This window comes from Amia ocellicauda, chromosome 23 (assembly GCF_036373705.1).
Source record: "Amia ocellicauda isolate fAmiCal2 chromosome 23, fAmiCal2.hap1, whole genome shotgun sequence".
NCBI classification, from domain to species: Eukaryota; Metazoa; Chordata; class Actinopteri; order Amiiformes; family Amiidae; genus Amia; species Amia ocellicauda.
In genome coordinates this window covers 501,239-522,075 of record NC_089872.1, presented here as the reverse complement: position 1 = coordinate 522,075, position 20,837 = coordinate 501,239, and the positions used below count along the sequence as shown (strand labels likewise).

The following is a 20,837-nucleotide window of genomic DNA, read 5'->3' as shown; positions in this document are numbered from 1 at the left end:
AGGAGATTCAATATGCAGGTTAAAGCAAAACCATTCAAATAAAAATCCTTTCAGCATTTGGTACAGTCTCCGTGCACTCCCAGGTTTCAGATATCAGTAACCGTGACATGTTAACGTTTCTAGACCCAAACAGAAACCACCAGATAATGATTTATTTGGCTCCAGACCTGCAAGAACAGTTTTGGACTTGGTGAACTATTTAACATTTTGATAAGGAAAGTGCTTTGCTGTGCCAGATGTCTTAAGCAGGACACGCTTTACCAAGCTGGTCATTTCTACTCGCTTCTAATCACTGAGATACAAGTCCATGTGCAGTTATCTGTAACGGAAGAACTATCAGGAAAGAGGTCTGTCAGAGTGGAGCTCTCATATTGCTAATGTAAACCATTTTAACACTCCTTGCTGACCGTTACTAAGCACCATGACTTAAAGAGCTGTTCAAAGCAATATGAGAAGAAATTGGAGAAGCAGCAGAAATCTCAAGAGTCCAATATATTGACTCCCAAGGTTAAAGATAACATGTGAACCTGTAACACAAAGTGGCAATATCTTCGTATAGTGTGATGTTCATTTGGTGGCACATACATTCAATTAATTGAGCTTCTCTTGTTCTCCAATCAGCCCAGTGCATTGCTGCCTGCTCCAAGGTCTAAGAAATCCTAGTTTGGATCAGTACACACTGGTAAGACACCATTCCTTAGCAGTTTTTGCCAATTCAAATTGGTAATTGGCAATTTGAGGTGAAAATGTCCTTTTCTTATGCAATCTTCTCCTGTAACATTAGATCCCAGTGATACAGGATTGTTAGAGATTCAGTGTAAGCAGATTCATAATGGTCACTGCTCCCAGCACTTGGTGGAAACTTGGAATCATTTAGTTGAGATCACAAAACACTCTGCGTCTAGTCAGCTTTAAAGATCTGAAATAACAAATATTTACTTCCAATGTCATGTTCCCTCATGATGACAGTTGAGGAACACCACTTCAAACACTACTTAGTTAGGTACAAGAAAATTAAGCATTGCAGCTTAAAAGTAAATCCTTTAACATTTCTCTATAAGCAAGGAGATTCCAATGTCATGTCTCTTTACCATGGTGGGTTTATTGATGAGATTCTCACAAATGAAAACATGTGGCGAATACCACTTTTTCCAACCACATTATTTCTCCTTTTAGTGTTTCCCATCTAAAAGTTCCGTCACAACTTGAACAAGTGGATGACTAAAAGAGCACACCACGTGATCAACAGTATAAAATGAGTCACATAAATGGGAAGGTGCTTGCTCATGTCCCTCACATATCTACAAAGCAAAACAGTGGATGTAAACATGGCTAGAACAACAGCAAACCTACAAATTGCTTGACCTCACCCCCTCTCAGGGATCCCTAGAGTTCAAAGGCAAGTTGAGTAAAAAAAAATGATGTCAACCAGTATCTACAGTAATAATTGAATTAACATGACATATATAGGTGCTATTCTAGTTGCTGAAAATCAGGAGAAAAAAGGATAACGGATTGTAGTTTGTCAAGTCTTGAAAGTGCACCAGCCACTTTGTCTTCTGAATATCTGTACACGCTCACAATGAAAATGTGACAGAAAAAAAACAGTAAACTCTACAACAGACATGCCATCTGAGAATAATTGCTATTGTTAGTCATTACAATCAGTTCTTCACTTAATTTGCCATCTGTTTACAAGAATGAAGTATGAAGTAAGTCCAAATGAACAATATTATGGAATATCATGTATAACATAAAATGATGTGACACCTATACCAATGTTCAAGAAGAATTTCTAATTCCTGAACCATCAGAATCAGGGGAAAGCTCCTCAGTACACAACAGTGTCTTCCCATACTGCAACATAAGCCTAACAATTAATCTCTGGGATGGCTCAAGAACAGTGTTGTCAGGATGCTGCACATCTTTAGAATATTCAAGTCATGATCAGTGGGATGAGATCATATTAAAAGTTACTTTGTGTCCAAGGAAGCTGTAAACCAGTCCAGCAATGGCCAATGGCATCACCTTGAAGTTTATAAGAGACTTAGAAACTTCCCATTTTGGCTGAGAAATTATAAATAAAAAATGAGAAACTTGTGAGTCATGAAGTATTGATGTGACTGTTTACTGCATTCCCAAGCTGTGGAACAAAATACTTTCAATAGTGTATGCTATAAATACCCATTCACTTTTTATTTTTAAATTTAATATTTCAAACCCCTGCATCTGTGAAAGAGATTGGTCATTGAGATCAGCGTAATTGTTCATTTTATACTTAATGGTGGAAATTTAAAAGATGGGGATACATGCCCAGAAAACCTCTATTGACATTTTACCAGAAAGTTACATTAAATGTAGATATTAAGAACAGATCTACTACACAAATACATTCACAAGTCCCAGGCTGAGCTCTCCATGTGATTGGACATGCAGGCCCTGGCAACACAGCTTCAAAACAGACACAGTGTTCAGATCCAGACTTTCTAGAAATTCATTCACAATGTTCTTGTAATACATTAACCTCGTGATGTGGCCTTATTTATGATACACTGCAAAAGTCAGTAAACTGTGTGCAAAGGCTGTTGGCAGATTTCTGCCTGGAAAGTAACGCAAACAATCAATCATCTGGCAGATAATCCAAGCTCATGTAATCAAGTCCTGATTCTCTAAGCGGCTGTCCCAACAGCTGCACTATAGCTTGCAGGAATGCTTTTGTATCCCTATAAAGATGATGTATTGGTCATCAGCAGCCATCATTAGGCAGGCACAACCTCTGTCTATGGCCACCAGTAGTTTTATGAGGATGCTCCTAACCTGTCAGAATAATGCCATTACTGATACCAAGTCCACAAATTTCAGAAATAGACTGCTTCTTTCTACCAGCAAAGACACTGTTTAACTCACTCTCTCTATGCATTGCAATATATTGTCTTCAGATTGTATTGAGTTTGAACACAAATGTATGCCAAAATGTACGACGAAATGTAATGCATTAAATGCAAATCATTGTATTTTTTCCAGGGTATACTCTTATATTTTCTCACAGTATTCATTGGGAGAGCCTACTGATCCTATAATGATCTGAAAAGTGGCTGTCGTTAATGTTGTTCACATGTTAAATATAATTGAAATTGATATGACATTAAAATTCATTGTAGCAGAATGTATTAGTTGATGTCCTGAAACTAAAAGACTTGTGGATACATTTGGCAATACATGAACAGCTAAAAAAAAAAAAAAAAGGTATTGCTTTATGTCTGTGCCACCAATAAAAAATAATAATTGGATATTAAAGTACAAATAATTTCTTTATAGCATGTTTCACATTTAAAGCACACAGAAGAATATTTATAAAAGGCACTAATTGAAAGTGAACAATAGTGATTTTTTCATTACTATGTAACACTGAATTGACAGCAACTGGAAGCACATGTGCTCTTGTAATTAAAACAAATAAAAATAATTAAAGAATGGCAGGGCCCTGTATGCAAACAGCACTTGAAGCCTAATGAAACAGGCCACCTAAATTAGAACTGTATTTGCTTGGATAAGAAAGACAGGCTAGAGAAACAGCACTGTTTAATTGAATTTGAGAACTGACAATTTTATTTTTTTATTTATTTTTTCCATCTCTTCCAGAAATGAAAATGGATCTCTCGCAATTTGCCGTCATGGTTACGTGAGTCATTACAAGTTGACCCCGGCACTCCAAAAAATGTACAGCCGAGAAGGAACACTGATATTTGAACATAAAATTGCCATCAAAAGGCTCTGCAATTCATCATAAAGCTGTGGGCAGGAACTCAAAGTCAAATACCTTTTTCCATCTGGGCAACTGCGGTTGACTAAGCAGTACAATTTAAGCAATTGCTATAAATCAACATCCCAAAAAACAACATATGTAAGTGTATGTACATTTAATTCAACTGATATTTTGGAAGGAAGATTTCTAAGGCTGTAGGAGTGGGTCAGACAACTAAGTGTGCTCTTCTTAATGAATAAAGTTGAATAAAAAAAAAAATAACAATGTAGCATCACGCATGTAGATTTCCACTTGGATACCCTGTCCTTGAACATGGTAATGTCTTGGGAGAAGAACATAATAGGGTTTTCACCCAAACAAAACAGGCTACTTTGTAGAATGTTCTTTCAGCTGATAAGGTCTGCACAGGCCATTGAAACTGTTCTGAAAGGCATTGCTGTCAAAATCAATAATGCAGGGCGGCAAAAAGATCACATTTATTACATAGAGGGTCACTAAACAGCTGTTTCAAAACAAACATTCAACAAAGCTTGCCAACAGGCTATCTTGCCCCGGGTTATGAACATTTTAGAAGGTGTTTCTAAGTACAGCTTCCTCTGAACCCAGAACTGAGCCCAGAAGGATCTTATTGATCTGCTTCTAAAGCTGGAAGTTTATATTTATATATATTTTTAGATTATGGATGACGGTCGATTGTATTAACCGTCTGTAATGATGGAAATAAATGTTAGGACTCCACATCCATATACAAGTTACAGGGGTCCCTTTACTTCAGGCCCAGTTGCCATTAATAGAAAGGCAAATATCTTTTTATACTGGCTTGAGCTTGTCCCTCTTCTGCTCCCGAGTTTAGAAAGCAGTGTCAATTATTAAAATGAGGCTCTTCTGGAAAGTAACCCTGTATTCACTAAAAGGACACTGACATAACAAAACCGAAGCATCTATTTTTCGCCAATTACCTTATTAGCAACCCATTAAAAGGTGACATTGTATACACACACCCTAGGGAAACACTTTGAAGCAAATATACAGAATTACTGGAACAGAATTATTTTCTCTTCCCAATATCTTTCTGTGCCTGAACGGATAACCAATTCCTCTTCATAAATACACTATTGATTGTGCTGAACAAACTCTCAGAAGCAGAATGACAGTCCAGTATATCCTATTTTTACTGGGAAAGCTGTATAATTGGGGAAGGTGTGCCATCACATTACATACATTTATCAGGCAATATAGATTTAGATATACATAAAAACCCTCCAAATTTGTACAGTTCCCTGGGAAAAGGGAATGATGCAAAATTTATTCGTAATCCAAGGAACAGAGAAGAACCTCCAACAAATCTAAAACCTTCAGCCTGTACCGTAGGGATTTTAGGATGATAAAATGAACACTTGGGAAATTGGTTGGCTTTAATTATGCATAACCACTTAGTACTTTGGTGAAGAGGATACATAAAAGGTGTCAGAAAACCTTGAGGTTGTCTTCAACGTGTCAACTGCTGTTTTTCTTGCCACTGCCCCCACCATCAAGATACTCAAGATGGGCTTCTTTTATATCCTGGGAGACATGATCTTCTACACTCCGAGTCATGTGCAGGAAAGCAAGTCTTCTGTGTGAGCGTGAGCTGCATTTCCTATCAAACAGGCCTGCTTCATAATTTCAATTCAGGCCAGTTAATACTTCCACTGAAAAGGTCTTTGAAGAAAGTAAAACACTAAAAGGTTTATACAAAAGCATCTCAAACGCTGCTGTGATATTTTCAAATGAGGAGTTTCACATTATTTCCTGAATTATTATTCTATTACCTGCAACTGTAGGAATCATCAGAAACCCACCAGAAATATACAGGTCTCCATCACTGCATTTAGTACCTACAAAACTGTGATTTGTATTAAAGGCGGAAGAGGTCTAAATGGTTTAGGTTTTGCAGGCAGACTTGTTTTCCCCACTCCCTCTTAACTGTAATGTGTACATGGGGCTCCAGGCTTCTCAGTTTTAGATTAGAAATTGTTCTTCTCATTTCAATTTCACATTTAAAATCATCTTCCTTTCCTGATCAAGATCACCAAGGCAGGGGAGTGTATGTTGACACTAGAAAGTTGTTGCTTCCAGTTCATTTCTGTAATTAAGACTATTCAAATTAGATCAGGACACTTTGCCCAAATCTTCATTTGTTATTGAATTCATCCCTAGGACTTCTTTGTCAGAGACTGTTCTAGCAGGCAGGAATGAACAGCAGCTAAATAATAAACAGACTAATAAAAAGGCCTGGCATATAAAGACCGGAGGAATGATAGATCACCTTGATAAACCTTCATAAATCTGAAACCTGTCCTTTCCAATTAGTTTAATAACAAACAGGTGTCTAATTTTGAGTTAATCAGCTGAAGGCAAATTAAATCATCCATAAACAGTGCTCCAGGAGCTAGTGTTCGTAAGTAAACAGTCTACCCCTTTGTTAGGGAGTCTATACTTTTGTGAGCAATTCATTTCAGGTGTTCAGAATAAGTCTTGGGTGTTTTAAAACTGGCACTGTTCAACAAGATGTCTGGACAAGCTCCTGAAAACAAAAGCACAGAAATAATGACTGCCAAACCAGAGGAATCGGTGACCAATCAGTAAGAGGAGGAGGAATCAGTATCCAGACACACTGCAAGGAAAATATGACCTTCAGGTATAACAGGATTTAGAAAGCCATGCAGAGTTTCAACCTAGAGTTTTCAGATCTGAAAGAATAGGTCTGAAAGATTCCAGAATTTTGATTGAAAGAAATTAGGTTATAAAAATAAAGACCTTTTTATTAATTTAGTCAAGTCTTTATGTTGCATCCCTGCATGTATGCAATTTGCATCATGTCCACACAGTTAAATGTAATAAATACATTTAAAAAAACACTTCAAGCCATATATGTGGTCTTTCAGCCGGACAGAATTCTTCAGATCTGCTCTTTGCAGTCATTCAATCATGGGCGGGACAAAAGCAATCAAACAGAATCAGCCTCAAACCCACAGTTCTTCTGTAATGCATTTGAAGTCCCATTTTGAATTCTAAACAAAAAATTATCCATCTTTCACAAACGTATGTTTTGAGGCCTGCATGTTTAGTTTCAGTTTAAAGTTACTGAATTAGTTTTCTCTCTCTATCTCTTTTCAATCTGTTTAAAAATGCATTGGTACTGGGCCTCTCTCTCCATTAGAGTTTCTTTACAAATACATATTACAGCATCAATGGAAATTATGCTAAATTAAATAAAAGGAATTCATCACCATTCATGCCATGCTGAGCATCACCCACCTTGCAAATGGTACGCCCATCTCTGAATGTGGAAGTCAATGCTATATCGACTACTGCACAAAAGGTGAGTAGACTGCTTCGGTAGACATTGATGGGGAGTTTCAAATGTGTTAAATACACAGGCAATGCAACTGAAGCAATTCATGTTTGGTGACAACCTTCACAAAGCGCTCTTTCCACGTCTCCTTGTAGCATCTGAGCTTAGAAATTCAGCCTTTACCCGACATTTAACTTGTGGAGCAGAGCAGAGCATTTTCAAATTAATTCGACTCTCTCTCTCACAACAACAGTGCACAGTACAGAGGTTCAAAAGTGCATGATCAAGTCAAAAGTTAAATCTCTAAATTAAAAAATGGCTTCTGAAAAGAGTTACATAACCTTAATACCAATAAGGAAAAGAGTATTTGTTTGTTTTTAAAAATTCCAGTTGACCGCGAGTAGGACAACAAATGGGGTATTGGCCCCTTCGGCAAAAATAAATCATGAATGTATTTGTTTCTATTTGAAATGGGAGCCATGCAGAGTCCAAAAAAGGATATTAAACATGCGTGTGTATATATACACAGACATACATACATATAGTTAACAATAAATATGTAATACCCACTGTCTTCAAAATTGTATTACTGGTAAATAAGAATATAATTGTATTACTTAGAGGGACTAATCTGGGTACAATATGTAAATGGTAGTCTATTCAGAAAATGTTATATATTTTACAGTTATATCTCAAGTAATTCAATAAACCAATAAATAAGCACATAGAAAATATATTACTATTTGCCAAGGGGGAAAGCAATTATATTGTCAGCATAAGGACTTACTGGGCCATGTTGAAGCTATCCTTTTACAATGAATTCACAGTCTCTTCTTTTAAGAACTCAGATGACAATATAATGACATATCAACATGGCTGCCCCCTTCTTGTCAAAGAGCCATTGTGTTGTCACGAGTGCTGTATTGTGTTCACCCACAAAGCACACTTAACTCTGTAGAAACCCTATAATTTACTCACGCTCTGCTCTACACACAAAAGTGCGCAGCTTTCATTGTTAAAGAGAAGAACCTGTTCATTTAAACAACTTTAACAATTCCTTTTTTTTCTTAAAGAGATCTGTGGCTAGTGTTTACAAGAGCCAGCCCAACTAAACCCTTTAACAAGCTCTCACTGAGGAAACCCAGGTCTCAAACCCAGTTCCAGGAGGGCCACACTCTCTACTGGTTTTTGTTTCAACTGGAGCTCTTAATTACTGAATTAAATTGTCCAATTCAACATTATACAAACTTATGTACAGTTCATGACTCAAGATACCCATACCCATAATAATATACAGCCTGTTGAGATTTAATTAATTCAGTTATTCACCTTATACTAGACAAACAGGAAGTGGAACAAAAGCAAAAGCTAGACGGGACTATGGCCCTCTTTGAGATCCCTGCTGGATCACCAAATGATTTAAAACAATCATCAATGATGTATAGATCTGTATTTTATTTCTCCTACATCAGCGAAACATAGACTGAGGGTCACAAGGTGCCAGTGGCCCTCCAACATGTCTGCTGAGGCTTTTTATAGTACATGATATGAAAATGCTGTGCAATCATGTAGTTCCCTTAGAAAACATGTAAAACTGTTATTGAAAGTACAAATACATACTGAATATATCCCATCATACGGTATAAGTAATGTGTATGCAGCAGTAGTGTACAAAACCATGAATTCACACCACCAAGCTCAAAATGGACCAATCTACTTAGCTCACCAGGGCCCATGAAGCATTGCCTAAAACAGCAGTATCGTCTGAACCACAGGCATGGACAGATTCGCCCTCTGAAGTTGGATGTTGCTAATTTTGCTATGGCAGGGTACTTAGGTAATATCTTGTTCCACTAAATAGGAAAACGTTTACGATTCTATAGAAATGTCTCCCCCTAGTGGTAGTAGAATTACATTTCTATAAAAAATAAAAACAAAAAGGACAGAGGACAGCTACTACAATACAAATATGATTTAATGAGCAAAAACAAACTTACAAATACATAGTAATCTTACTAAAATATTTCCAATAAATAAATTAGAACAAACTACCAATTTGCATGAAAATGTATTAGTCCCAAAAGTAAATACAATAGAGGACGGGGATTTTCTGGCATTTTACTACAAACAGACCCTATTTAAAATTTACAAATCTGGGTATACTCTAGGTATTGTCACACAAATTAACAGAATATTACAGTCTATTTCTGACTGTTCACTTCAAATGACTTCAAGCGAGCGTATTTAAGTTGGTTGCACTTTCCTCTCAAGCTTGTTTCACAGCATTTCAGTGTTAATAAGGTCAGGGAACTGGGGATGCCACAGTGCATCCATTTAAAAAGCATGTGCTGCTTGTATTGCAAGTAGTTGCAACATGTTGTATGAAACCAATGACTGTAGCTAATTTACAAATGCATCTTTTTTTTTGTGAAAGTTGGGTCAGAGACCACAAAACTGCACCCAGTTACATCAAAGATCATTCATTTCCACCGTCCTCACCAAAGAAATAGAACTTAACATTCATCAGTGTTCTGGCCTCTCTCCCCAGAGCCATTTTTTCCAGATCTGACACTCAATTCAAGCCTCACGTTGCAGCTTTTGCCCCTCTGTGGGATAGGCAGACTGCAGGTAATCTCAGCACCTCTCCTCGTTATTTGTTCAAAGCAGAGCATAACATGCCAAGATTCTGTGCTCCAGTCAGGTCATCCTTAAATCTGTTCTCTAGGTTTTCACCCTCTTTACAGCAGCAATTGTCCAATAGGTAAATGAATCAACACCGGCTGTGGTTGAAATGCATTCACACCCTTCGTTTGAAACAATGTTACTCATCTGCGTTTCCTTTAGTTGAATACATATTGTGCATTAAACTAGATTTAATTTATTAAAGACATCTTTTCAGAGATAATTAAATGTCGATTGAGCTCCAGACTGTGTGTGAAATTCTGACTGCCACTGAATTGATTTCTAACAGATTCACACAATTCCCAGAAACCATTTCAAATGTACTGTGAGAATACTTTGGACTACAACTATACATCTAACATATGTAGCTCACAGATTGAGTGATGGAATATATTTAATACAGTGCCACCACTCTGGGGTCTCTTGTTGTATTGCAACTACAACGGTAGGTAGTTATTACCTCACTGGTGCCTTGCATCAAGCTTCTGATTTGCTTTGAATGCCACAAATGTACTGCTTCCTAAACAGGGGGAAGTTCATTTTATAACAGTTAGTGCATTTTGCAGGGCTCAAGTCAATAATGAATCTCTTCAAGGTAATCATGTACACAGCTTGCACAACTGAAAAGACAGAAGCCGTTCAGATTTAATTAAATGCACAGTTCAGCCCACAACTCAAAAACAGGAAAAAAACAACAACCTTCAAATCTAAGAGAAAAGACTATAGTTGTAGAAGTCTGACATGACTGTATATTTTAGGAGTTTATATACAGTGGGGGAAAAAAGTATTTGATCCCCTGCTGATTTTGTACGTTTGCCCACTGACAAATAAATGATCAGTCTATAATTTTAATGGTAGGTGTATTTTAACAGTGAGAGACAGAATAACAACAAAAAAATCCAGAAAAACGCATTTCAAAAAAGTTATAAATTGATTTGCATGTTAATGAGGGAAATAAGTATTTAACCCCTTCGACTTAGTACTTGGTGGCAAAACCCTTGTTGGCAATCACAGAGGTCAGACGTTTCTTGTAGTTGGCCACCAGGTTTGCACACATCTCAGGAGGGATTTTGTCCCACTCCTCTTTGCAGATCCTCTCCAAGTCATTAAGGTTTCGAGGCTGACATTTGGCAACTCGAACCTTCAGCTCCCTCCACAGATTTTCTATGGTATTAAGGTCTGGAGACTGGCTAGGCCACTCCAGGACCTTAATGTGCTTCTTCTCGAGCCACTCCTTTGTTGCCTTGACTGTGTGTTTTGGATCATTGTCATGCTGGAATACCATCCACGACCCATTTTCAATGCCCTGGCTGAGGGAAGGAGGTTCTCACCCAAGATTTGATGGTACATGGCCCCGTCCATCGTCCCTTTGATGCGGTGCAGTTGTCCTGTCCCCTTAGCAGAAAAACACCCGCAAAGCATAATGTTTCCACCTCCATGTTTGACGGTGGGGATGGTGTTCTTGGGGTCATTCCTCCTCCTCCAAACACGGCAAGTTGAGTTGATGCCAAAAAGTTGGATTTTGGTCTCATCTGACCACAACACTTTCACCCAGTTCTCCTCTGAATCATTCAGATGTTGGTAAACTTCAGACGGGCCTGTACATGTGCTTTCTTGAGCAGGGAGACCTTGCGGGCGCTGCAGGATTTCAGTCCTTCACGGCATAGTGTGTTACCAATTGTTTTCTTGGTGACTATGGTCCCAGCTGCCTTGAGATCATTAACAAGATCCTCCCGTGTAGTTCTGGGCTGATTCCTCACCGTTCTCATGATCATTGAAGCTCAATAAGGTGAGATCTTGCATGGAGCCCCAGACCAAGGGAGACTGACAGTTATTTTGTGATTCTTCCATTTGCGAATAATCGCACCAACTGTTGTCACCTTCTCACCAAGCTGCTTGGCGATGGTCTTGTAGCCCATTCCAGCCTTGTGTAGGTCTACAATCTTGTCCCTGACATCCTTGGACAGCTCTTTGGTCTTGGCCATGGTGGAGAGTTTGGAATCTGATTGATTGATTGCTTCTGTGGACAGGTGTCTTTTATACAGGTAACGAGCTGAGATTAGGAGCACTCCCTTTAAGAGAGTGCTCCTAATCTCAGCTCATTACCTGTATAAAAGACACCTGGGAGCCAGAAATCTTGCTGATTGATAGGGGATCAAATACTTATTTCCCTCATTAACATGCAAATCAATTTATAACTTTTTTGAAATGCATTTTTCTGGATTTTTTTGCTGTTATTCTGTCTCTCACTGTTAAAATACACCTACCATTAAAATTATAGACTGATCATTTCTTTGTCAGTGGGAAAACGTACAAAATCAGCAGGGGATCAAATACTCACTGTAGGTCTACCGGTTATTGATGCTTAGCATTTTCTTAGAAACTTATCTTATGTATTCTTAAAACACCATACCATAGGCAATAATACTTTATTTGATTTCCATTTAGTTTCAACAGCACCCACTTTTCATAAAGAGAAATAATGATTTCTCATTGCCAGATGACACATTAGGTTTAGGAACTCTGCCTATTTCCAGTTGTACATTTGGATACCTATTGTTCTAAAATATAAATGCTAGTGGCAAGTTAACAGGTTTAACACCTTTTGAAGTTCATGCATTATGACAAATATTCATTTTCAACCTGTCAGTAATTAAGCGACTTTCATTTGTCACATTTCATTCCCCAGTAAAAAAAATTGTTATGTTTTTATTCCCAGAATGCACATCACCAAACACTATCCCAAATTAGTAACTAACAAAAACTCATGTTCAAGAACAATAATCCACACACAGCTATTTTCACGGTGTGGGGGAGAAGAAAAAAATGACGCTTTCCATTCCCTTCGGTAGAAAGGAATTAATTTACACCACAGTTTGTCTTCAAACTGACTAATGAACCAAACACATTACCTAAACATAGATAAGCTTGCTCTATTATATCGATCTTCCTCACTTTTCTCGAACTCAAGTGAATGCATGTTTTATAACAATTAATTTATAACTTAGATTTACAAATTATTAATTAATTTAACAACTTTCATCAAGTAAACGGTTTAACAGATCAATAACTAAAATGTTCCCCATGAGGCTTAATTGCAGCCCCAAACTACGTGCCTCCGTCTTCTCCTTACACTTCAAGTGCATGGAGCAATCAGCTGAGCTTTGAAGGGAGGATGGATAAAGCTGTATTGGAAAAAGCGATGTATTGACTATAGCGTCCAGCCAGTGCAATGATCTAAACAGAACCTTTTACTGGTTGAGCTACTGGGGCATAACTTTAGTTATGGGTAGATGAATTGGGAGTTGTTGCGCAAGGGGGGGTGGGGGTGGGGGTGGGGGTGGGGGGGTGCTGCAGAGTGTCGAGTTTAAGCTTCATAAATGATGTCTATGAATGATCAAGTCTTTCATAAAGTGTGTGTGTGTGTGTGTGTGTGGGGGGGGGGTGTTAATATGACATTTTACAAAGTGTGGGGGGGGCATGTTCCCCACGTCCACGTCCCCCCCTATAAGTTACACATAGGATTTAAGACGACGTTCTCTCAATATTGGGGGGGACAGGCCCCCCGCCCCCCCTAATCCCCCCCTAAACCTACGCCTATGCACTCGGGAGCCCAGACATTATAATTTTACTCAAGAGCCTTGTTAGCGGATAGGAATTCATCATTAACTCACTTGCGTTTCCATGGCAGCTGGCAAGGTGAACAGTAATATCCAGGCATGTGACGAGAGTATCAGCGAGAAGTCTTCAGCATCTACCTCATTAAAACAGTGCAGGCAGAAATTTATCTCCTCAAGGTGCGAGATCAAATTAACACACTGACACAGTCCTCCCCAGGAGGAATCTGCATGCAGAAAGGTACATCTCTAATTTATCTGATGCGTGGTCCAAAAGGCAGCTTTGTGAAGGAAGAAAGTTTCGTGCTACAGCAGCCGCAGGACCTTGTAACCCTGTGGTAGGGGAGGCACCACAGGGATTTTTGAAAATTCCCCATTTAAACAATAAAAGCCTTCAGATAGGCATGAGCAGGTGAATGAACGTGAGATCACCTGTTCTGATTTCTAAATCAACACATTTTCAACACCATGAGGAGGAGTCTGCTCTAGGATATGCGATGCATTGTATAGTCTACATTTATAAGCTGTTGATGCTTTTTATTTAAATTATATATATATATATATTATTATATATATTTTTTAAAATATTTTCAATAAAAAACATTAATAACTTGTAGCACTGATTAAAAATAAGCCTACTTGGAATGCACAAAGAAGTTCTACACTACACAATAGTTTTTCTCATTATCAGTGATTGGCACGGACAAGACAGCATAGTCTGAAAATGAATGAAATGGCAAGGAATCGAGTGATTAGTAGTCACACCACTCCGGTACTGGCCTGATGACTGGGTGGTCAGGGTGTATAAAAACACAGAGCAGTCATTTCTAAAAGTATGCAAAATTTAAAAAATGAAGAATGTTATTGAAGAACACCAATTGAGCAGCCATTTCCCAGCAAGAGAAACCCTGTAGAGTGAAATTGATTTGATTTTTTTAACATGCCAATAAGGACTTCTAAAACCATGTTTTGAATTTAAAAAATACCATGAAGACGCATCCTTGGTGATACGACTGCCAAATGTGCAGTCATATTGTACTTTTATGTCACGATCAGATCAGAAAGAGTGCAGCACACATTGTTAATAGTTGTTTTGGAAAAAAATCAATCCCGCAATTTTGCTTACCACCCGCCATCATAAAAGTCTCTAATCAAAGAGTAAAATTCTAAAATATTATTATTATTATTATTTTTTAAGTATTCAAATAGTTAGAATATTTTCCAAATGAGGTGCACATCAACAGAAAGTACCCATTGCATTCAAGTCCAAGGATATATAAATTGTATGTATTCAGCCACAGAGGAATCAGTAAAACATCACATCAGGTCAGGTCAGTGGCTTTTTGCTCTGCAGCGGTTGGCAGAGTTCATGAAATAGTAAGGAGGATCACACACAGCTGTGAAGATTTCTGTAAGCGACGTTGAGAAACCCATTACTGCACAGGCTTTAGTGAACAGGAGAACATTAAATGCTCCAGGCTACACAGAGCATCATATTCTCTAAAGGTACAAGCCTTAAGTAGGCCCTGAAATTAAGAGCCTTTCAAGAATGACTTCTCAAGGAGCAGTTAACCACAACATACACAAGCTGCTATTATCTGGATCCATAGCCACTTGGCATAGGTGACTGAAGACCTTTCATTGCATTTTCCCACTTACCAAACTCTGCTTCTTTCTGCCCCAGCTCCTGTTTCAGCATCCTGTAGTCCTCCTTTATCTTCTCAAGGTCTCGTTGGTTGCCCACACTCAAAGCCTGCATCTTCTTAATCAGACCCTCCAGCCGGTCTCTCTCCGAGTACAGTGACTTTATCTCTACCTTCAACTCCTTGGCAGTGGTGAAATGGCTCCCTGAGCATTGTGAAAGAAAGGAATCTGCAGTTAGTCTGGTTCACGGCATTCCAATGCACAATGACCTCCATGTGACAAGCAAACTGGAAGAAGCAAAAAAAGACGGAAATAGACTGCAATAGCTACCTAGGCTGTAGATGTAAATTGACATGCTTCCATCAGCTCAATGAAACACAGGGTGTATTGTCAACAGCTGTCTGTTCAAAATTATATGAAAACAAAGATGCTAGAGACCTTAAAAAAACATGACAGTGAGAGACCGGGCAACTGGCTATGACTTCAGTACAGTTTCCTCAGCTTCCAGCTTCCTCCAAGGGCAGATTGTTTTCTCCCCAACTCCCAGCCTCAGTGTAAAATGTTACATCATAACACACAAACACCAGCTGTCCAAGACCTGGCACAATGGATTAGACACCAACATCTAGGCACTAGTAGCCTTGGAAGGCCAAAACATAATTGGGTGTTGGTAGCAAGAGTTTTAATCTATAGTAATTGTTCATAAAACGATGTTAGAATTTACAACTGTCTTTTAATAAATGAAAATCAAACACCCAATGGTGCAAAATGTATAAAAAAATATTTAATTTGCTTTTGGGAAGTCCAATTAGTCATCTGAAAGTTTTGTGGGACACTAGGGAAAATGTGTTAACTTAGTGCGATGGTAAAAGTTTAATGAAGGTGCTTTTCAGCTGCCACAAACTCCCATAAACCAAGATTTCATGCTCTGATGGATTACGCGTCTCCAGTTACATGAGGTTTTTTTCTTTTTATAAATTTTACACATTTTAGACCATCTTCCCGGTAGCTCACCCATTTTTTGTGCCGAAGTTACTTTTCTGTAGGCAGGAGTGGTTGGATATGGACAACCAGAACTCAACGGTTTATGTGTAGCTTGGGAAAATGGGATCCCAGGAAGTGTAAAAAGGGTTTAATGAAACGCCAGCAACAATCACATTACCTGATATGGCTGCCAGTTTGGCTTCGTGCAGGGTCAGTAGCTGGGTCTCACTTTCACTAACTTTCTTCCTTAGGCTGCTACACAGTCTCTGACTCATGAAAACCTAGATGGAAGAAGACAGCCATGCAACATTATTTATTTAAATGAAAAAAAGGGCCTCTCAAAATGCATGCTTCAAAACTCTCCTGATTTATAAATGTGACATAACCACCAAAGAGTATTGTAGCTTAGATGAACTACATTTTACCAGGAAAACTTTACAACTTTCAAAAGTTCCATCCGAAAAGAATTGTTTTTTAATGTTTAACTTTCATGCTTTCTCATATGAGACTGCTCCAATGTGTGTTGTAAGCTTCTTTTGTCAACTGATACCAATAAGCAAGAACATAAATGAAATCCCATTTGCATTGCAATTTAAGAAAGCCTAATGCACTTCAGCTCAAATTAGGCATAGTACAGTCAAAGAGTCAGTTCAATGTTGTCACGTTCATTTTAATTGAAGCAGAAAATGTCTTCTACCACTTCTCTTGAACCATTAACATTTTTGATTTTACCTTAAAATATATATATTTATATATATATTCATTCATTCCCTCAAGAATTCTGCAAAGGTCAAATTTCTAATATGTATGTTAAACTAACCTCATAATCAGGGAAACTACCACAAACCAAGAGAATACTTTTGGATAATGTTTTCTTGCATGTTGACCAAACACTCCATAAGAAAAGCAGAAATCTTTAGTACATAAAAGCTTAGTTTGTATAATTAATCACAAATCATTTTATTATAATTATAACTAAAAAACAATGAACATATTTTTGAGTGGTTTATACAACCAAAACACATTCTGGAGAAAGTTGTTTTAAGTTAAAATAGACCTATGAGCAAGAAATAAATGTCTAAGCTATGAAATGGGGGGTTTAAGAAAAACTCCTGTCAGGAAAACTTCCATCACGGTTACATGCGGTTTATGGGTATTCTACTGTATAAGTAAGATACAGATCAGATCGAGTCTTTCCGATAAGCAACTTAAAAGAAAAACTAAATGTAAAACATACCCAATAATAGCAAATATCAAACTTCAGCATTTAAGCTCTCTCAAGTTCATCCGTATGTGTCGTGGTATAATGTCCAGGATAGTGGCAAAATGACGGAATTTCCACATTTATCTTCTACACACCAACTATCAAATCAACCCAATATTAGCATTGATAGTACTTGATAGTATTTATAGTTTCTATAGACATGAAGAGTACTGTGCCTGCAACAGAATTACTAGTTATAGCACTTCCAAGTATGTCAAATATAAGCTTGAATGTCAGTTTTGACCCATGAAATCAATAGAGATTTATCAAGAGACCTGCTGTGAAAGGGCGACCAGTGTTAAACCTTGCCATCAGCTCTGCACAACTCACCGGTTTGTCAGCATGCTCTGACAGCAGGTATGTACTGCCGAGAAGGGGCAGACTTCAAATCCATTGAGAGTCTGAACTGCATCCATTTCAGAATAAATTTGAATGTGATGGGCACCTAATGCAACATTGTTGCATGCTCTTCGTTTCATACGTTGTGAATGATGATCGCCCAGTAGACCATTTATTGTAACCGGGAGAGTCCAGGGAACTGGTCAACCTCCAAAACACTATACAACATCCCCATACTGCCAGGTATTATTGGAATCCCAGTCTAAAGCAACTCACCTAAATGCAAAATGCAAAGTTTCATCTGATTATATTATTTTCTTCATTGGCTGCTTGTTTTATTTGTGGAGGTTTTCAATTATAAAGGTTGTTAACAGCAGGTAGTGAAAATTTATCAGAAACTGCATGCAGGCTCTTTAAGATATGTCATTAAAAAGCCAGGATGGGTCAAAAACTTTGAGTGAAGATGCTCATCTATTTCGTTCAGACTTAGGAATGACTTAGGGCCGGATTAAATCAAAACTTTGACCCACCCGCTAATAGCAAACTGCAGAACTGTACTGTTTTTTTAGTAAGATGCCACTTTATTCTAATCAGAAATGTAACCACTATGATGTACAGGTTTGTAGTTCGCTATTAGTGGGTGGGTCAAAGTTTTGATTTAATCCGGCCCATAGTCAGTAGAAAAAAGTAAATTTGGCGTGCTAACTATACAAGCCCAAAACTAAACAGCAACAGTAAAACTCATGTAGGGAATACTTCTGTAATCAATACATTAGCTTCTTGCACTTCATAAAGCATCCCCTAATAATAAGGGATAATTATATACACATCCATTGCCTTGATACTTTACTGGTTCAGTCTTTAGCTATTATCTGGATTTCCATTTGGCTCCCTGCCAACTGGAAATCCAGATAACGGCTATAGACTGAACCAGTGTATTATTAAGGAAATAGATTTAAACAAAAGCAAAAATCTGTCAAACAAAGTGGGATTTTTTTTTTTTTTTTTAATAACTGACTACCTTTTAGGGAAAATCTACTTCACAGCAATGGTACCTCTGCAAACTGCAAAGGACATTTAAGTAGGAATAACACATACAATGATTTTAAGAGTTTTTGGTGTGGTTTTTTTTCATTTTATTTTCATTTATACATGAATATGCACATTGGTGACGGTGCTTTAGTTTTTAGTAAATTGTGCAGGAGGCCCATTGCTCCTGCAGACCATATTGCTTATTCTGTCAAACTCCCTCTATACACCCTGGGGCCGTGACCAGTAAAGTGGCAATTTTCAGAAGCTCGCACAGCTCGAGGCAGGCTAATATCCCAGAAGCGTCTCCTGGGACAGGCTGGCCCAGTCTAAGACTAATACGGCACTGCATACGGTATAGAAAGTAGAACCCTTTCCCTTGAGCCGTGAAATGTCAAACATCAAGCACAAGTGTAAAAATCTGACTGCAGTTGTATGTTGGACGACAGCCTGTCTGCAAGGGTTTTGATGGATGGCATGAGGTGCTTCCCAGACTCAAACTCTGTAAAGTAAAGGAATGAGAAACGCATGGCGTGAAAACACCAGGACACCACAGAAGTGCTTCACAAAGAGAATCTAGAAAATAGAAAATATTAATTTCTCACAGCAGTTTTTATTTTTATTTTTTATTGAATGGGTCTTTTCCTTAACAAGTTTCAACTTAGTTTTATATTGCAGTTGTATATACTGCAATACACTTTCTCAAGAGAAAGTGATTAACCAAGGTACTATTATTATTTAAAATGCATTTGTTTGTTTGTGTCAGATAAACATAGGAGGCAGAACTCTATAGAAAGCAGCAGTAAAATCACACTTTAGTAGAGAATGAGACACAGGGGTATCCTTCAAGGGGAGAAAAAAAAAAAAAACAGGAAGGCAATGGATGGATTTTCAATCAGAAGCCACTGGGCCATGACCGGTCAAGTTGGAAAGTTCTCCGTTTTTGAAAGCCCAACGCACAGTAAATCAGGATGAAACGAAGCAGAACACCCCAGCTTAGGGTTCTTTGCAAGTGTTCAGCTGTTGGCTCTTGAAAGAGATATGATACAGGAATTGAGCCGAATGCACATTAGGACAGCTTTGGTCTTCGAGCTGCAGCATATCTGCCCACTGAATTTCACATGCCCGTCACAGACGTTGCTTAATAAATCACTCCCCAGCAGAACCAGCGTCATACAGCAGGCATCACTGATCATCGCCACTCACAAAACTAGGAAATATTGGGGCAGACATGATCAAGGACTTGGCACCAAACAAAGGCTTAAAGTGGGCATGAACAAAAAGTGCTCAAAAGTTCTCCTCATCCTTATCCTCAATCTTAGATTATCATCCTTCTAAAAAGAAAAGCACCCCAGGAAAAACATACTAGCTTACAGTACTAAATCTGCAACAATGATAAGTTTTAGTATATAAGTATTCACTGCAAAATAGAGTTTATAACAATGTAAATATAAAGTTTGAGTTAAAACTATTCCCATACTATCCATTTGAAAGGGGAATCTTTAGTTTTCTGAATCAATGTTCAACAAACAATTAAAATATTTCATTGATAAATAAGTATTGTATTTAACAAGATTTACTCAACTTAATCACATAATCATATGCTTTCAAACTAAGTGTCTGAATACTTATGATTATTACTGTATGAACAATATTGTCAACTGTGATGCTTCTCTGTACAAATGGGTAATATAGCTTATTTTCTATAGTGCTTTCTATTATAGCCATTTTAAAATGAACAGGGAAAAAAATCAGTTCTCTGCTTTTTTCTGCACACTTCTGGACAGTTTTTCTAGAAGGTTAATGTTTTATATTGGAAAAAAACACTAAATATGTGCCATTTGCAGTACATTTAGCTTCACCCTATTAAACATTCGTATGTTATATTCCGGGGGCAGTTCAGATTGTATGGCTACCCATTCACAAGCTTTTATATGGTTTTCATCATTACTGTTATTCACCCAGACAACATGATTGCAACATGATACATTGATAAACTGCCAATTTCAAGACAGCTGTAGTAATTTATGTATTTGTAATAATCCTCTTGATATAGTACAGAAGAAAACACCTTTATACTACCAACCGGTTTCAGATAAACTCTCTCAGATAAAGCACATGAAGTCAGACCAGCCGTGGTGGGGCTTTCTTCACCAGAAGAGAAAAAAAAAAAAA

General features: G+C 37.9%; 1 protein-coding gene across 2 annotated transcripts in view; it reads right to left on the bottom strand.

Moving 5' to 3' along the window:
* The window catches only part of disc1 (DISC1 scaffold protein), a 101,766-nt gene that overhangs the window by 46,561 nt on the left and 34,368 nt on the right, over nt 1-20,837 (bottom strand). For both annotated transcript variants that reach the window (XR_010805327.1, XM_066696555.1), the window contains exons 8-9: nt 16,209-16,311; nt 15,062-15,250 (exon numbers count right to left, since the gene is read on the bottom strand). Coding sequence is in view for 1 of the 2 variants with exons in the window: in XM_066696555.1 (XP_066552652.1) it covers nt 15,062-15,250; nt 16,209-16,311 (292 nt within the window). In the remaining variant the exon portion in view is untranslated. The remainder of the gene's footprint in view (nt 1-15,061; nt 15,251-16,208; nt 16,312-20,837) is intronic.